This window comes from Zerene cesonia, chromosome 11, assembly GCF_012273895.1.
Source record: "Zerene cesonia ecotype Mississippi chromosome 11, Zerene_cesonia_1.1, whole genome shotgun sequence".
NCBI lineage: Eukaryota > Metazoa > Arthropoda > Insecta > Lepidoptera > Pieridae > Zerene > Zerene cesonia.
This window is the reverse complement of record NC_052112.1, coordinates 3,223,319-3,241,835: the sequence shown is the minus strand read 5'-3', so window position 1 is coordinate 3,241,835 and position 18,517 is coordinate 3,223,319. Positions and strand designations below refer to the sequence as shown.

Below are 18,517 nucleotides of genomic sequence, written 5' to 3'. Positions count from 1 at the left end.
AATTATGTTATCTGTGGCCATATATAGTACTAGAAGTATTAGTAGTACTATGTGAAGTTAGCTTTTACACTTTCTACTGAATTTATGCTTTTCATGGAAATATGTGGATATTGTGGGTCGCGATTCACCGATGATTGAGAAGGTCCTTTAAGTTACGTAATTTTTACACAAGAGTTGAAAAGATTTTAAAACTCAACTGCTTACCTACAACATTTTTTAAATTGCATAATAATTAAACTCTAATAAAAACCATCGATTAATAAAGACAACCTCAACGATATCATATCCAAATAGGGAGCCGTTACTAGGAGAAGTAATAATAACATGTCCTTATAGATAATCGTATTTGCCAGCTTCTCATATACATAAAAGAACTCTGTGCAGTTTACTGGGCTCCATGGAAGCGATGGATTTAGGGATAGAACTATTCTCTTTTCGAAAGGAATCCACTTCTTCGATAGTAAAACGTGGGGTAATGGGATACCAATACCATATGAGAGTCGACTCTTGTTCGCGACGCGATGTTCGGTATTCCGTCACATTGGAAATTTGTGAAAGAGGCCTTTGTCCAGCATCCTAAGGCTAAAACCACGATGGCTACAAAAATACCATATAACATTATGTAGTTTTTAATTCATGAAGCGTCTATTCATAACATTTTATTCCCATTTATATGTAGGTACCTATTTACTTGAGTATTGACAAATAGACAATTCCTCTAGTCGCAAAAGTTAAAAAAAGTCAGTTATCATTTTCGTTGAATGTTGACAATTGACATTGACATCTGAAGAAATATGATAATTTTATGGACATATATAGCAAAACAACAAAAGAATAAACGAATTATTCGATATCATTTAATTTAAAATTGAAAATTTAAAACTTAAACAAAGTTAATATATGTATTTCAATACATCCCGATACAATTCAAACTAAAGTATTTAACCAATGTAAATGATAAGGTTTGTTAACTCTACATGAGCTTGGATTTGCAAGAAAGTAACGAAACACAACAACTAATGCAGAATGACGCCGAGGATGAAGAGCAGAAGGTGTCATTATCAGCAACATCGCCTGTAACGAGTAATAAAATGTCTAGTGGAGCTGCAAGTTTAACATCTAAAAATGCTCAGGCATTTACGAATACAGCGAATAGCTTGAACGATTCTACTAAAATGTCGTACGTCAATGAGCGACGGCAACATCGAGACTTCATGCGTGCATACAACAATAGGCCTAAACATATTCCAAAAGAAACACCAGATGTGAAGCATATGGAAAAAGCACTGTTGGAATTACTAGATGATTTTCATACTGGGAAGTTGAGTGCATTTAGCACTGGATGCAGTATGGAGCAAATGATAAATGTTAGGGACCAACAAGAACACTTAGCAAGATTACACTTCAGATTGTATGGTGATCCAGAAAAGCCTTCAGAGGATACATTTGAAAATACTTCATCCAAGGACAAAATGAGCCAACTTGTGCAGAGTTTGGAACAGTTGTCCACTTCTATTGAACATTTGCAGTCTGATGAAGTAGCAAGCACTAGTAGTGATAGTAAGGAATGATCGTTATAAGCCTAGTTCTAACCTTGCAATGGTGTATATTTATATCTAGGTAAAAATTGTGGCAGATACTGGGGGACCTTTTATTAAATATGTATTTTAATGTCAGTTGGTTTATTAATGGTTACTGTAATATATAAAAGGGGTAATTTTCACTGAAATCTTGTTCAAAAATATAATTCTAAAAATATTGTATTGGTAAATAAATATAATGCTATGTACAAAATATTTGTTTTTTTTCATTGAAGAAGAATGTTTAAACAAAAATTATAAAAAAAATTACTTATTCCTTATATCCATGTTCTAATTAATATAGAGACTACCTCTATGGTGTGAGTGTAGACCCAAATCCTGAGTTGCGAGTTTTAATCAGTACTTAACAAAGTGTCTTAGTATGGCAGGACATAAGGCAGATAACCAATATATTGGTAAAGGATATTGATCGGTGAAATATGTCAAAATACTAGGGGAGCTAAAGCATGTCTTCATTTCATAAGCGTAGTAGTTTTTGGAATAATTGAAGTTTATCTTAGTAGATTTAAAACAGCAATATTCACAATTAATAGGACAATATTCACAGTTAATAGGGATGATTATGCTAAAAAATTCGCTATGCTGAAATAAAACTTCAGATGTTTAATCTTAATGTATTTTAACCTAACCTACACATACTCTAGTGCTTATTCTAAAAAAAGTTTATAATCGTGAGATGATGTTATTTCATACAAATTTATATTAATATACCTATATTATTAATTCTATTCTTTATATTATATTTATAAATTCTATAAAATTTTTACAATATGCATATTAATTCAATATTTCAAATTCTGTCGTCTATATTAATATTCTTACTGACATATTAGCTATACCAAATAAATAAATTAGAATTATTAAGGGCAGATTTATCAATCCTTGTTTAAAACTTTGCGTTCTTGAAAATATAAAATAATAGGCAATAAAATAAATTTTGAAATGAATGTTTTATACGATTTACGAGAATTAGGTTTTAATCAAGGAAAAATCAGCCCTGAAAGTAATATATTTCGGATTGCCTAACCATATTTACATAAATTATAAAAAAAAAAATTGCGGAATAATAGGATGTGTCTATTTACGCCTACGTTTGCATATTTTTGCCGTTTTGAATTGTGCCGAAAATGTCTCTAACAAAAACTACTCAAATTGTTTTAATTTATATGAAAATTTTATGATAGTAAGGACTTCTTAACTGTTTTCTGCAGGTAGGGCATTGCTTGTGATACTTTAGTGTCTTTTCGAGACAATTTTCACAAAAAACATGGCCACATAAGGTGGAAACTGGATAACCGCAAAAAGTAAGCAAACATATAGAGCAGTCGCTAAGAATTTTTCTAGGTTCATTTCTAATGTAAACGTCACCAACTGGACTTTGACAGTTTTCTTGCTCCGGGTTGATAAAACGAACATGAGCGTGATGTGACGAATCCGGATATGCTTTTAATACTTCTATTATGTCAGGTATTTCTCCTAGAACCATATTGAATTTACTAGCGCCTCGTTCAAGAGGTCGAGGAATTGAATTATTTTCAAGAATTTTACGCAGCTTTCGTAATTTGGCTGCATTTTCGATACTGTGAAGAGTTCTTTCAACTGTAAGGTTCTCATAAACGGGCCTATCAGGTGTTTCTTCAGACTTAACATCGACTCTGTACATTTCAACGACTTTAGATTTTATTTTAGTTAATCTTTCTGGTTCACTATCTTGTGATTCGTTGTCACTGTCGTCAGAACCTTCTTCAGTTAAATCTTCTGTAGCAACAGAACCAGTTTCATATTCTTCTTCTGCATACTCATCTTCCACATATTCTTCTTCATCATTTTCTTCATCCTCGTATTCCTCTTCCACATATTCTTCTTCTTCATTATCAAAGGAAATATCATTTACCCCTTCTAAACAAAAGTCTAATCTTGGGGAGTTATCAACAGACCATATTTCAGAATCATTCATAATGTCATCGATATTAGTTTCAAATGTGTCCGATCGATCATCAAATATTTCTATATGATCAGAGCTGGAAATTTGATTTCTTGACTCAGCTTCCAATGCGTTTGATTGATCTATAACAGTATCATTATTATTAGTATCTGATGGTTTCTGCATGTCTGTCGCTGAGGAGTTTTGAGTATCCAAATTATTGTCATCAATTGTTTTCTTTTCAGTACGTTCATTGGTTTGATTTGTATTTTCAATATTCTCTTGCATCTCTATATCGTCATCTGCAGTGAATAATTTAGTTAAAGCGTTTATTCCACTTTCAAATTTGCTTGGATACCAAGTTTCCGAATCTTTGCGCTGTTGTAATTGCATTATTATGAAGTTTTCCATATATTGGTTACTTTGATCATCATCATCTCTTCTTAAGTTTACTAAACCTGTACTAGACATAGAGTTTGAAGTAGTTTCAGTATTAGTCAAAGTAGTTTCTTTCTGTTCCAAATCACAATCTAGCTGGTTGCTCGTTTCAAATTTAGTTTTATCTAATAACAACTCCGCTCGAGTTATTTCTTTTGAAGTCATGGCTTCCACTGGGTACATTATTTCGTTATTTTTATTTGCTACCACGTTGTTTGAATTGACAGAGTTCTCCATGCAACTATTCAAAATTGAAGATCCAACATCGTTATCATTGAGATATTTTTCATGACTTTTATTGTTTTCGTCTGCATGTTGTTCTTGCTCTGAATGTGAATTTGACACATTACTTGAATTATTTGAAAAATCGTTAGTAGTATGATTATAGAGTTCATGACTATCTAATATTTGGTTTGCTTCCTCTTGTTCTTCAGATATCAATGATTTTGATTGTTCTTCATTTACTTCTGCCTGATGAGAATTGAGTTCTTGATCAGATATGTTGCAAATCATGACATTGGTGTTACATTCACTTCCTTCGAAATAGTTTGCATCAGTTGCAGTTTCTGAATTTATTGAGGAACTTGGTTCGTTCTTTCTTTTTGATTTCTCCTTTTCTGCTAGTTGTTGATTCATTTGGATTTCGTACTTTGAAGATCGTGCTCTTTTTGATGCATTGCCTTTGATTGCAGTGCTATTAACGCGTTTGGATGCCATTTTGATTTAAAACCTGGAAAATTGAAAACTATATATTATTATGTATATATCAAAATTTAATCCTGTTTTATTCTGAAGGATTGATAATTTTTTTTATTGTCTTTTGAAAGTATGAATGGGAAAGTAATATATAATTGTATAAAATTAAAGCTCGTCGCACTTTAACAAGACCAATGTTATATTATAATGGGCGGTGAAATCGCACCTATCAATATATTTCACGATGTTTAATGTATAAATACAGTATACATGTACATATATATATACAGAACAAAGCCTTTGCGAATGAAAACAGAGATATTTTATTTATTTGTTGCTACACGAATTTCTATATTATCAAGGTATGGGTTCTAATCCGACAGGTTGTTGCGAAATGCGCGCTCAAACATAAATTTTTAGCATACTTTAAAGATAAATCCTTCATCCTTTGATGTCAATTTGTATCGTTTAATATTTTTTTATAATTGTATAGATGAAAATAATTATAATAAAAAAATACACGTAAAAAATACCTAAATTAAATATGTAAATTACCTATGTTTGAATTGAAAAGATTGTCATAAACATGAAGTAAGTATGATATAAAAAAGAAATGATACTCACAACAAAGTGGAACTGAGAGTGAATTCGCTCCTTCCTAGAGATAGTACCGACCCGCGCCGCTCAGAGTTCTGTTATGACTGATATTCACAGAGTACTTTTGCTGATATTGATCGCCTATAGAAGCTGGGGTTGCAACTGCAAGAACGGAATTTACACACATTCGGGAATTTTCTGCAACAATTACATTTAAGTGTACATTATTTTTGATAAATTACTATATGATAAAAAGATAATCAATATTTATGTAACATTTTTAATACCATAAAATGAAAAACTCAGTTCATAAAAAAAGATAAATTTTGAGGTTTTGAACTACAGTTGAATGAATGGTAATTAATAATTACTTTTAGTGTTTAAGTAGCCTCTCGAGGGACGAAAGAAAGGTGACAGTTTTAATTTTACCATAAACAATTTCGGGCATAGTTGTAATGTGAGCTTGATGTGTGTAGACTTCAGATTAAAATTTTGTTTAAATTGCATAACTATAGCTATAGTTGATCTAATAATAAAAATATACATTCGATTCTATCGTTTTTGAATTTATTATTTCCAGTGTGTTTACCAGTGGATTTTATCGTCATATTGCTAAAGTATATGACTGTATTGTTTTTCATAAATAGGATTGCTTTTAAATAAATGCTTGGTATTATTTATATGAGGCAATTTGTTTTTTCAAATAGCTCCTTCAAAGCCGTAAATTAAGAGTTTATATGTATATTTTATTTTCATTCAAATCATAAATAGATAATATTTATTAATGACTAGATGCGCCCCGCGGTTTCACCTGCGTAAGTCCGTATCCCGTTGGAAAATCGGGATAAAATGTAGCCATTATGTTAGTAGGATTATTAGGATGTAAATATAGCTCTCTCTGTCTGTGTCTCTTCGAAATGCCCAAACCACTGCAAAGTTTTATATGAAATTAGGTACAAAGGTAGTTTAAACCTCAAGAAAGTATATAGGAAAGTTTTTATCATGGAGTTCTCACGACACTTATTCCGAAGAGGTAGGATAAATTATTGTTTCATTTTCCATTTTTCATGTAGGAAAGGCAGCCTTGAATTTTGTTGCGCACTTATATAGCGGTTACAAAGATCTATTAGTATGCCAAATTTTAGTTTGATACCTTTTCTTTTTTTAGAATATAGCTCACAGACGGTTGACGGACGGACGAACGGACATGCTAAAATTTCTAGGATTCCTAAGTTTTCCATGGAACCCTAAAAATGCTGAAATAAGAACATCTATACATATAATAAAACAATGTTATATAGTTACCATCCTTTACGTTGAATAAAAACTAAAAATATATCCCAAGGGGATATTATATAAGAAACACACACACATATATACAGTATACAAGAAAAAAACATTTAACATTTTTATACCGTTTGTCTGTTATTCGGCATTTACACAATAACTAATGGAGAGATTTTGTTGAAACTTATTTGTCTGTTTGTAAAAGTCCTCGGCAACATATACTAAAAAATCAGTGGTGGCTCAGTGGTGAGAACCTCGGACTTCAAAAGTATCTTCTTCGGAATCGATAAGTCGGGGTTTGAGACCGGGCGAGAGTGCAGATAGTAAATTAATTTTTCAATTTATCTGCGCATGTAGATAACATCTCCACTGCTTAAAACGGTGAAGGAAAACATGGTGAGGTCACCGGCATGTCCAAGAATCAAAAGTTCGATGACATGTGACATCTGCCAACCCGCACTTGGCGAGCGTGGTGGATTATGGCCTGAACCCTCATAGGAGGCCTGTGTCCCAACAGTGGGAACATATATGGGCTGGTGATGATGATAATCATGAACATATACCCTAGAATTTATTTTTAAGATTAGTATTTTACTTTAAATCTACGCACCCATTACACGGCTAGTTAAATAAAAAATTATACAGTAAAATTCCCGCTATATTTCGCAGTGTGTCGTGTCCAATTTTTATCCTTTGTAATCCTGATAATATTTCATAAATTGCCCAGTAATTACTAAAGAAAAGAATTTGCGCTTTGATGGTTGGCTATATCCATTATTGAAATACTATAAATGCCCAGAGCCATACAAAGCCCTTGGGCTTTGTTATCATTAAATAAAAATATGCTATTACGTTCGATTTCAACCAAACAAAGGAAATTTTAACATAGCGAAACGACTAGATACTGAAAATTCAATCACACAAAAGATCTCTCATGTTACCGATTTATAGTTCCGATTATGCACTTATAAAATTAGAATGTATATATATTGAGATATTTAAAGTCGAAATGGTTTAGGTCTTATGTAAGGTTTAACTGTGGCCAAGTGGAGAATCCACGGGGCACGGTCAGTCGCGCTTGAAGCCGCTAGCAGAGCGAGCGTGCTCACCGTAAGCGTGAGACCCTAAAATAAAACACAATTAACTGAAAGCTTCGGTATTTTACACATTCTTGAATCATAAATTGTGATTTAAAAATACATTATTGCGTTTTTATTGAATTTAAATAAAGTTTAAAAATTATTAATTAAGTTGCATCGTGAAAAAGGCGGTAAAGTTTAAAATTCGTTGAGTGAAAAGCTTATTCTTTTTAAATTGTTGAACATATTAGTGCGATTAATTTAATAGAAATAGTCAGTACGTATAACACTATAAACATATTTATTTTATTAAATTTTGTTTTTGTAGTTTTTTTTACTCAAAACAATTTTTATAAATATAGTTAATACAGAATTTCAATATTATTATTGAAAAATCAATGGTATAAAACTTAATTAAATTATGGCATACATGGCATAAGAAAATCTCATTTATTATTTCTATAACACGATGTCAGGTTTTAAGCTTAGGATAATTTATTATTAAATGTGACCTTACATTAAAAAGCGAGCTGGTCTTCTAAACTTCAAGAATTTATGTCTACTTTTCACACATATAATACAACGTGTTTTTACGCCTTAAAAGTCCTTACATAAACCTGTAGCGTGCGCGTAGGAAGTGCTACGATTTTGTAGCAATCGCTACGGAATTTTATTATGAACTTATGACGTACATCTAATACTTTGCGGATTGTAGTTTTATGAAAAACATATTTATTATATATTAATTACATAAATGCAAAACAAAAGTACTTGTTTTTATTTAATATATCATTAATAATCAAGATTAGAAAACTAATTTCTTAACTCTCTATAAACATAGATTTAAAAATAAATTGTTCACGTGTCTTGTTATTTCAAGCAAAAATAATCGTAACGTAGCAGTTAAAGCGGTTTCGTGAAGACTTTTCTTTTAAACTTACTTAACAAATTGTTTAATTAAAACACAGTATGTAAATGAGTGTAAATGTGTATCGATTGAGATGGAGAGACGAGTGGAAGACGGTCGTGTGCGTGTACCAGCACATCAAGAACAAGGTAAGTCAATTCAATTATAATAAAACACGCAAAACAATACTTAGTACAAATTCTTGACCTGCTGGATTTAGTTCTTTTTATTAAGCACAGTTAATGTACTCGATTCACAATGTGCGCTATTTTCCATATTTACTCTTTTTTAAGTTACACACACTACTAAATACTATGGTCATAAACACCGATTATATATAATATACTCACCGATCTCAAAAAACCTACTATAAGCTACCATAACTGTCCTATTTAAGTTATGTTTTACGGATTAATTTTACCATTAAACCTGTCCAGGTTTGAAACCAAAAATGTATTTATAAAAACCATTACTACTACTTTGTACCTATATAAATAGTACAACAATGTTATTCTAATTTCAACAACACTATAGCATACCGTAATTTTTGTATTACATGCACACATTAAGTTAAAGGTTCATTTTATCTGTTTATACTTAGAGCTTGATAAGTAAAATTATTTCTTTTTAAATCTACAAGTATATTGTATGTTTATAAACACAATCATTAGCAGCAATATATTGAAATAGCTTATAATATTGATAAATCAATTCGTTAAAGCTAGTTTTGAGTAAGTAAGTAAGATATAGTATATAATAAATTTGTAAGTGTATTACAGGTAATTATGAACCGGTTTTTTGGAAAAGCGATCTATCAGTTAGAAGTAAAAATTTACTTTAGGGTAAACTCTCGATGTGAATTGTCACAACTGTTTGTTGTTGAATAAGTGATAGCTAATTTCGTATTGAAAAGTAGGTTTGATGCGAAATTTGCAATAAACGTATAGAGTAAATTTCCATGTCTTAATCTATAGAAAAGAAAATTGTTGTATATATTTGAAGGAACCCATTGACAGCTACAATATTAATGTATTTGTTTGTACTTTTGAATTATTGCTCTCAATCAATTTATCTACGATTCCCTTTTTTGATTGGGCTAGTTAATTACATGAAGTGTATATTAATTTTTTCCCGAGGTAAGTTTTTAGCCTTTGTAATTGCATTATCCGCTTTTAAGTTGCGTGGAACATAGAAAGGATTGGCGATGGAAAGCTTTTCATAGAAATTAGTTCTATGAAAAAGAATCTGCTTTCTGGTGGTCCCTCCCCACGCTGTTATATTTAGGTGGGATGTAAGATCTCACGAGTCGGAGAGTGATACAGCGGTGATCTTAGCTTTATTCTGTTGGCAAGCTCTGTGGCTCTTTGAACTGTTTGAACGTTGCTTATTTTTTTTACTCTGCGCTGCCAGTGACACACGACACGTGTTAAAGAAAATAACCAATAACGTTCTCTTTTTAAATTCCCCATTACAGTGTTAAAGACTTTCAATTTACAGTCGCTCCTTCTTGAAATAAAAAGTTATGATATTCAATTCTAAGAGTATTTAAAAAAAATAAAATGAATTTGTACCGGTGCTCTTAAAACTGTGCACGATTGTTTCAACCGTTTCAAATAAAATACGGTGAATCTTAGAGCACAGTACCTTGAGTTCGTGAATTTAATTTTGTTATCCACTTCAACATAACTTGTAATGTCTCGGGAACTCGGTAAAGCTCGAATAGTTGAGTCTGAATCGCCCACAAAGGCATCATCATCATCATCATCATCAGCCCATATATGTTCCCACTGCTGGGACACAGGCCTCCTATGAGGGTTCAGGCCATAATCCACCACGCTGGCCAAGTGCGGGTTGGCAGATGTCACATGTCGTCGAACTTTTAATTCTTGGACATGCCGGTTTCCTCACGATGTTTTCCTTCACCGTTAAGCAGTGGTGATGTTATCCACATGCGCAGATAAATTGAAAAATCAATTTATTTCCTGCACGCTCGCCCGGTCTCGAACCCCGACTTACCGATTTTAAAGTCCGAGGTTCTCACCACTGAGCCACCACTGCTCCCCACAAAGGCATTTCTAATTAATTATAGAGGCGCGACAAAAGCGGGACTTTCCGTATAAAGGTTGTTTACTATAACATACAAAGATTCATGCTTACTTTGATAGATTAACGATGAAGAGAGCGTTAAAGTGACAACCCATATACATAAGAACTGAGTAATTGAGAAAACGGAAGGCGAAGGCTGGATTATTCTATTTTTATGTATTTATTTTTACTATTTTTCTCCCGGGATGGGAGGGGGGAGATGAAAGTTTGTACCAGGGCAATTTAAATTACCACGCAGTCGAAGCTGCGGGCAATAGCTAGTTTAGTGATATAATCACGTGAAGATCATATAATCCTAATAGCCTTTAAAGCTTGATTGTTATGATGCTGTTTATAAGTATTACTTTATAAATTTATTGTTTAACTATTATAACTAGAGCTCGGAAATGAGACAATGGCTGCCGTAGTTTGCCTACACCTATCCAACACCAATTTGTTATTGTTCATACTACAAAGCGTAACATAGTTTTTTATTTATTTTGATCATCAGCGTTGGAGCCTTGGGAATTATAAATATTGTGTACTCGGAAACATTAATAATTTAATAAAAATGAATAACAACATAGTTTTGTGTCAAACTAATAAAGTATATTTTTTGTGGAAGGTAAATAATAAAAAACTGACTGTATTTTTGTCGAATTCATTAGGCATATATATCAAATTACAATTAACTTTATTTGACGAGTGCAATTAGGTACATATAGCACAATATACATCTTACATCTTCTCTCCAAACTTGAGCGTACTACACTACTCTTCAAGCTATACATAGAGAATTTAACGGTAATAAGAGTACTATCCCTTCGGGTGGTATTACGAAATTCCACCATTTACTTAATGAATAAAGTATTTGTAAATTGAAAGTAATGTAAGGTCTGATTTATCAATGCTTGATTCAAATTGATAATCGAATATCGTGTCAATCAACCATATCAAAAATGTTTCTTAACTGTCCTAGTCTAGGACCCCACTGCAAATAAGTGTATAATGTAGACAAATATAAGGGAATAATGTAGACAATCAAAATTTAATTTTGAAGTAAATTCATAAGTAGGAGAATTCATTTATCATAAGGTGCCAATTAGCAATTGCCCGCCAGTATTATTAATTAAAACATTTTTAATTGACTTTCAGAAATAAATTTCGTTTCCATTGAATGGAAATTAAGCCTACAGCACTTTACAATAGTGTAATTGAAAAAATCTTTTAATTACACTACACTATTTGCAGTGGGATTCCGTAATATCCGTCTTTTGACAATTTGTAAATGGTATTTTTATATTATTATGAAATTAAACCTTTATGTATATAAACCTTTATGTATGTATATATATATATATATATATATATAATACGAAGTTTTATGACTGGGAGAATTTAAGACAAATTTTGGAATTTTACATAAAATACTTTTAAATCCATTTACTGATGCAATCACAATTAATTTAGCCAACAACGCTATATTTTTACGAGGATTTGTTGCTATAGTACATTAAATTTCATATATTAATAAGAATTAAAAACTCATACATGAAAATACCTATATACAACTGAAACATAACCTACAAATTGCGAGAAAATAAACGAATAGTTAATGTTTTTTTTTATATTTCCCATGTGTCTCGTGAAAAAATGGTTTTATGTGCAGGATTAAGGATTAATTTACATACATTTTACTCCGTTGATCTTGGTATAAAATGTATGTAAATTAGCTCGAAGGATATATGGCTAAATTCAGAAAAAGAAGATCATTCAGTATCCATTTTTAATAGTAATAAGATTTTCAATTTAGATTTTCAGAGTAGTTTAAAAGTGAATGTAAAATTGACCAGTCATTATAGGATTGTTCCTCACGATGTAAAACATGCTTTTAAAGTCAAGAATGTCCGGTTAAATTTTTGCTATTTTCTCTTTTGTTCCTTAATTCCCACACAATAACATTTTCATTTGAACTAAGAATGAGAGTTGACACATACAGCGTCTGTTCAGCAAATAAAGTTCGTTAAATTGTAGTAAAGAAATGAGAATGGGATTGACGAAAGGAATAAAGGTATGGTTTGCGAAGGGTGATTGAGAGGATGAAGGGTTTGTTGAGGGAAACGAAAATGTTCACCAATAAGGATTTAGGCTTCCAGTCGAAGCCCTGTTGCATTACAAAGTTTGCCATTCAGCGTATGAAGAACACACTTCTGCTAATTGTTCAATTCACCTAACACACTAGAGGTATATCGAATACACTTGATTTAGGTCTTAAGTGAATTAAGCCGGAACAGTTTAGATAGACTAAATTAATTAACTAATTAACTAAGTACGCACGCACTGCGAACATATTGATTTATTACTAGGCAAATTGAGTAACCACTTATGACCATTAACATTAGTAAATTAAATTCTATAATAGCTGCCATTATACCTACATAAAAATGTGATGTCTCATTATTTAGAATGCACGGCTTTCTGTTCTATGCCGATTGTTTTTTCTTTACCATATATTTATCTTTGTTAGAAGAGGAACTAAATTTGTTATACAATTGACAACATTTCAAAAATTTTAACTTGACTGTTTCTTTATTTTAATCAGATCAAAAATCTCAGTTATCGTATTTTGTGCTTTGTCAAAATATTGAGGTTTACATTGTTTCTTTTTGAGTTCGAGCTTAGAGGAAAATAGATCAACAATTCCTACACAATCTGTTCCCCGTGATCGAACGATCGAAGGCAAAACAGACATTAGGTTTATCTTCCATTTAAATAATGACCATACAAATTTAAAAAACGGAAAAGAAAGGGCCTGCTTAAGTGAGCGGCTACATAAATATCCCATACATCTCATATAACACGCACACGCACCTTTATATAAGTTAAGTTAAGGAACAAAATCTGATTTGGTTTTTGCAATGATTACGTTCGATTTTAAAATGCGAATAGATAATTTAGTATTAAAAGTAGATTTTTCATTTAAACATATTCAATGATATCTGTATCTGTTTGTTTATGATAAAGTTATTTTCTTTTAAATTGTTTTCTTTTTATGGTTGATATGTATTCGAAAGTTTTCATGTGGACAGAAAAACTTTCTCCATTTATCATAACGCAGAGAGTTGTTTTTATGGTAATAGACGACTGGAAATGTTTCTTGCGAGTTTCTTTACTTATTTTGCTTGAATACAGGAACGGGTCAATGATCTCATTCCTTATCACCATAGATATTACGTATATCCTAGAGGTCATTTCATAACACTAACAATTAAGATGCTATTATAGGTTCACGAAAACTTTAAAGTATTAATCGATACAATATTTATTAGTTAAAATACAACGTAAATAACAAAATATATGACAATTTACATGTACATAAATAACGAACTAAAAAAAGGATGAATAACATTCGTTTATCAGAATAGAGTAAGTTGTTTTTCTCATTGGTTTCAGGGGAATTTATGGGATGAATGTTTTTACAAAATAATCTCTTTCCTTGTCCTCAATGTTTTAAAAACAAAAGAGCTTCTTATATATTACTACTAATAAATTAAAAATAATTGACAATATCGCCAATTAATAAATGATATATATATCTTTAAATCTGTCCTCAAAATTGCCAAAAAAGTGTTATAAAATGTATATAACACAAGAATTCACTTATCACCAAACCACAATAATATTATGTTTCTTCCCAAGAGACACAAGTTCCGGTATCAAGAATTCCATCATAATAAATAAGGATTTACTTTGGGGCAAGCCTATCCGGCACTGAATAATAATGAAGATCTTATTTTGATCTTGTTTCACTAATGCTGTTTGAGAATAAAATGAATGTGATAGACTTTATTATTAACATTTTGACACATTATATTGGTAACATATATGTAATATCAATCGACTTATAAGTACAATATTGATCGAAGGTAATAAATATCTCGGGTATGTGCTCGCCCCGGCCCCTCTCGAAGACTTGATTTCGTAAGTTTCTATAAATTTTTATTTTACTGCTCTAATCCAAACAGAAGCAAATCCAACCAACAATACTTCCTATAAACTCATGCTACCATTTCAGTTATAGGTATGATAAAAAAATTGGTGAATAATGGAAACTATTTTATTATCTTTAGTCGTTTACGATAACTTAAAACTAAATTACCACAGCGTTCATTTAACGCGACCGCGCCCATAATTTCAAAGATAAACACATATTCGCAATAGAAACACAAGATAAATTGTGTTTTTACTTGCCAGTAGGAGGATGTATGCCTCGGAGTATACAAATTTGCGCTGCAGTTACGTTCTTGTTATGAAACAAAAACGAAGCGGAGGATGCTCAAAATTACAAAGTTTTAAAATAATATCGCCATGAAAACATACTTGAATGATACTTAAAATGCATTATAATATTTTTGATAATCTGCTTTTTCAATAATATAATTATGAACATTTATGAAGTAAGTATCCAAAACTATAACAATTTTTGTAAATTACGTTTGTAAACTACAAAAGTAGTTTTGTGGTAACTACGAGTATAACAATTATACTATGTATTATATTACATATATACTCGTTATTATTGCAGTGTATTTTGCTGAATTGTATAATGTTTTAAGTTTTTTTTTATTTTATTTGAATTCCTGAAAATTATGTCGTAAATTATCACGAAACATTTTTCTTCTCATGCTGTTTTTAGTATACCCAAATTCACTATCTGAATTTAACAAATGTTACTTTTATGAAGATGTAGCTATGATGGATTATATTACTTTGTTGAAGATAAATATGATTCTTTTCTAATTTTCTTTTTAGGTCGTCTAGTACGAGCTGCGGCAAGCTCAAATCCTTTGTTCTTTTCCTTAATCTCTCCTTTATAAGTCCCATTTCCTGGTTTTCATTAACGCTGAACTTGTGTAATCCATGTATACACGTAACCGTTGCATTAAACGAACTTTTCATTTTATTGCCTGTCGTTTAACGTGTTGGAGCTTTCCTTTATTTTAAAGGACAGCAATATATTCGTATGGACGTTTACTCTGTATCTGTGAATGTTCCTATGTGTCGTTACACTTTAGCTGTAGATATTGTATTTCTTATATATTACATCGGGTAATCGACTGTCGGTTCGACTGATGGTAATCCATGAATATTTGCTAAGGTAGGAGGTGAAAATGCCTTGGCAGTTTTAAAGAGATAAAGAAAGCATTGACGACAGGATTAGAGGAATGGAAAGAAGGTGGCGAAAAAATGAAAATAGGCCTGCAGCTCTCCCAAATATTGTATCAAAATATAGGAATATTTGCACACACCATGAAAGTAAACGTACTGTGTATGGCAAGCTAAACATGTGAGCAGACGAGAAAGCTGTTAGAACACATACCTACAAACATAACATTTACTTACTGATCATATGAGAAATATTCAATATTTTCTGTATTCACAGTTTATTAACAGTAATTCACTATACGCGAGTATAAATTAATGACATAAATTGTTACAAAGCGGAGGTGTGAGGAGGGACGTGATCGAGATAAAGTCAGCGGATGAAGGATGTAGCGGAAAATACGTTATAGAGCCGATATAAAGTGACTTTCATTGTAACTGAAGTCGTTCACGTTAGTTACAAAGTTAGAATGCATAGCAATAAATCGATACAAAATACATGTTGTACATTGGATAGTTAGCAGTTGTACCTTTATTATTTTTATCAATGGTAAATACATCAATAACATTATTTTCTAGTTATTTATTGAAAAAGTGCTCATTTTGTCTGTAATTTGAAACGTTGGCACAATTTTAAGCTCTACCGTTGTGTTTGCATATTTCGGCATACATAATTAATCATTTGATGATATTTGACACTAATTTCCATAAATCATAAACAAATATTATGAATATATTATTTTATAAATCGTGCATTAAAATTGTAATTTATGACGTACTCACGCATTGTTACATACGTAGGTATATAATATATAAGCTGTTCCTAAAAATACAAGAGGCAATGTTAGAATTGCAACGAAGAATAGGGTTCTCTATATTGGAGTCAAACTTATAAGCTTTCCTTGTACAAATACAGGACTTTTACTTTATTCGTTGTATGTTTTGGATACAACGAAAAAAGGAAGAGTTCAGTTTTGATTTTCAGCCTTTATTCACTTAAGGCGTTTAACCTGCAACATGTATGCCTTAAGAATCATCTACTAAGGCTTTCTTTGCTCATCTCATTAATTGTATAATGAAGTAATACACTTTGAAGCAAAAAGTCATCGGCATTGCTAAAATTAGCAATTAAAAAGGTCAAAGATCTGGTTTGTATCTAGTTATATTATTTTATTATGATGTCTGGCGGCTCGATCGAATGACGACTCCGCTACTAGTTAAAAGGCGCTGACGACCCCATTAACGACTAGCTATAAAAGAGAAGCCTATGTCTAGACGTAGGCCGAAAAATAATAATGATGAATTTAAACTCATATTAGAGAATGTACAAGTGTTATTTTGTATGACGATTCTTGGAAATAGAGAAACAATGTCATATAATGTCATATTTAATCCGCTTATTTACGCGGTAAGAGTCCGTCCATCTCAGCGTCATCTCAGCACTCCGCATGAAAAAAAATCTTATTCCGCTTTCATACGAGTTTGTAGAAAACAACCGTATAAAGTATATAACGCTAAAACGATCCCTGAAAAATCACGTACGATCAGACTCAGTCAGCCAATGAAAAACACAATGTACCGCGTAATTAAACGGCCGACGTGTGAAAGCGATCATTGTGTGGATAATTTGCATTTAAAGTGGGGCAATTTGCGCCAGTGAATATAAGCGTTATTGCTATCCTTATCTTAATATTCTGCTATTTTTGTTCGGTCAGTTGTTTTTGCTGCTTTCGCTATTTGTCTAAGCCTGACCCCGTTTGGAGTATATACATGTTTCTTATCAGTATTCCGCTTTTATTACAAAGAGAATGCTGAGCTGAAAGATGATTTGCTGAAAATTGTAGTCTACATGGTTGCTGAAAAGTTAAACATTTCAAAGAACCGTATAATAAGATTTTTGATAGGTTTCAATGTTCTTCAATGATTGAAAATTCAAATATGATCTCTTTATATTAAAGAACTAAACTAACCTAGATTGTACTTGATTTTTTTTAACTTTTAAAAAGTAAGTATTTACAATAAAAACGAATTTTCTTCTAAAATTTCAAGGTCTAAGAAAACTTACAGTATAAATTTTAAAGGATGCCGCAACAAAAAAAAATCAAATTAGGTTTCCAGTTGGTTAAGTTGGTTAAGTATTTCTAATGAATCGCTCAATTCCACAGATAAATTAAGATTATAGCTATACCAACGGGTGAGACCTAAAAATATCGGTATCGGTCGTTATTCGGCCATAATAAATCACTGCGTTCTAATCCGTTATATCCTATGTTAGCCATCCTCTACTGTGGCTTAACTGATTTACATACAAATTAACGTTACCTACCGGTCAATATTAGCAGAGCCATTTAATTCATGGCCCGTTTTGGGCGACTCTTGTGCTTCAAAATGTTAGTCAACGTTTGCTCAATCACTTTCTTATTGATCACTGGCTCTCGAACAAGTTTAAATTTCAGACTTGAATCGAGGTCGTAAAAGCGTTGTTATTTAGATTGCTCTAAGTTTATTTTTTCAAATGCTTGATGAAAAAAATGTATTGGTAGTTCGTAAGTCAAAAATAGTTTTGAATGAGTTTTTATGGAATGCTGAGAACCAAAAATTGCTTTTCTTAATATTCTTAAAAATTGGTGACTGAAGTTAAACCTAAATGGGGTTTTTTTTATTAAACCTTATATCACCTCTCTATCTTTTATTAACTTTGGTCATATGATAAAGAATTTTTCAGTTCAAGCGTTTTATG

General features: G+C 31.6%; 3 protein-coding genes across 3 annotated transcripts in view; 2 read left to right on the top strand and 1 right to left on the bottom strand.

Annotated features, from left to right (window-relative positions):
* The first annotated feature begins 795 nt into the window (after positions 1–795).
* Positions 796–1,750, top strand: LOC119830357 (coiled-coil domain-containing protein 28A). Its single transcript, XM_038353341.1, has one exon. The coding sequence runs from the start codon at positions 978–980 to the stop codon at positions 1,569–1,571; it is 594 nt and encodes a 197-aa protein (XP_038209269.1). The 5' UTR covers positions 796–977; the 3' UTR covers positions 1,572–1,750.
* Positions 1,751–2,417: 667 nt separating this feature from the next.
* LOC119830217 (GATA zinc finger domain-containing protein 14-like) lies at positions 2,418–5,347 on the bottom strand. The gene is made up of 2 exons (XM_038353138.1): positions 5,284–5,347; positions 2,418–4,693 (listed from the first exon to the last, which is right to left on the bottom strand). The coding sequence occupies exon 2, from the start codon at positions 4,678–4,680 to the stop codon at positions 2,764–2,766; it is 1,917 nt and encodes a 638-aa protein (XP_038209066.1). The 5' UTR covers positions 4,681–4,693; positions 5,284–5,347; the 3' UTR covers positions 2,418–2,763.
* A 3,164-nt stretch (positions 5,348–8,511) lies between these two features.
* LOC119830246 (GTPase-activating Rap/Ran-GAP domain-like protein 3) overlaps positions 8,512–18,517 on the top strand; it is a 114,996-nt gene continuing 104,990 nt past the window's right edge. Inside the window, exon 1 of the mRNA XM_038353185.1 lies at positions 8,512–8,678. Coding sequence (XP_038209113.1) covers positions 8,624–8,678 — 55 coding nt within the window. The 5' untranslated portion in view covers positions 8,512–8,623. The remainder of the gene's footprint in view (positions 8,679–18,517) is intronic.

What these genes read in the sequence shown, in the direction of transcription:
- LOC119830357 (XM_038353341.1), top strand. Translation starts at nt 978, where the DNA reads ATGAGCTTGGATTTGCAAGAAAGTAACGAAACACAACAACTAATGCAG.
- LOC119830217 (XM_038353138.1), bottom strand. Translation starts at nt 4,680, where the DNA reads ATGGCATCCAAACGCGTTAATAGCACTGCAATCAAAGGCAATGCATCA.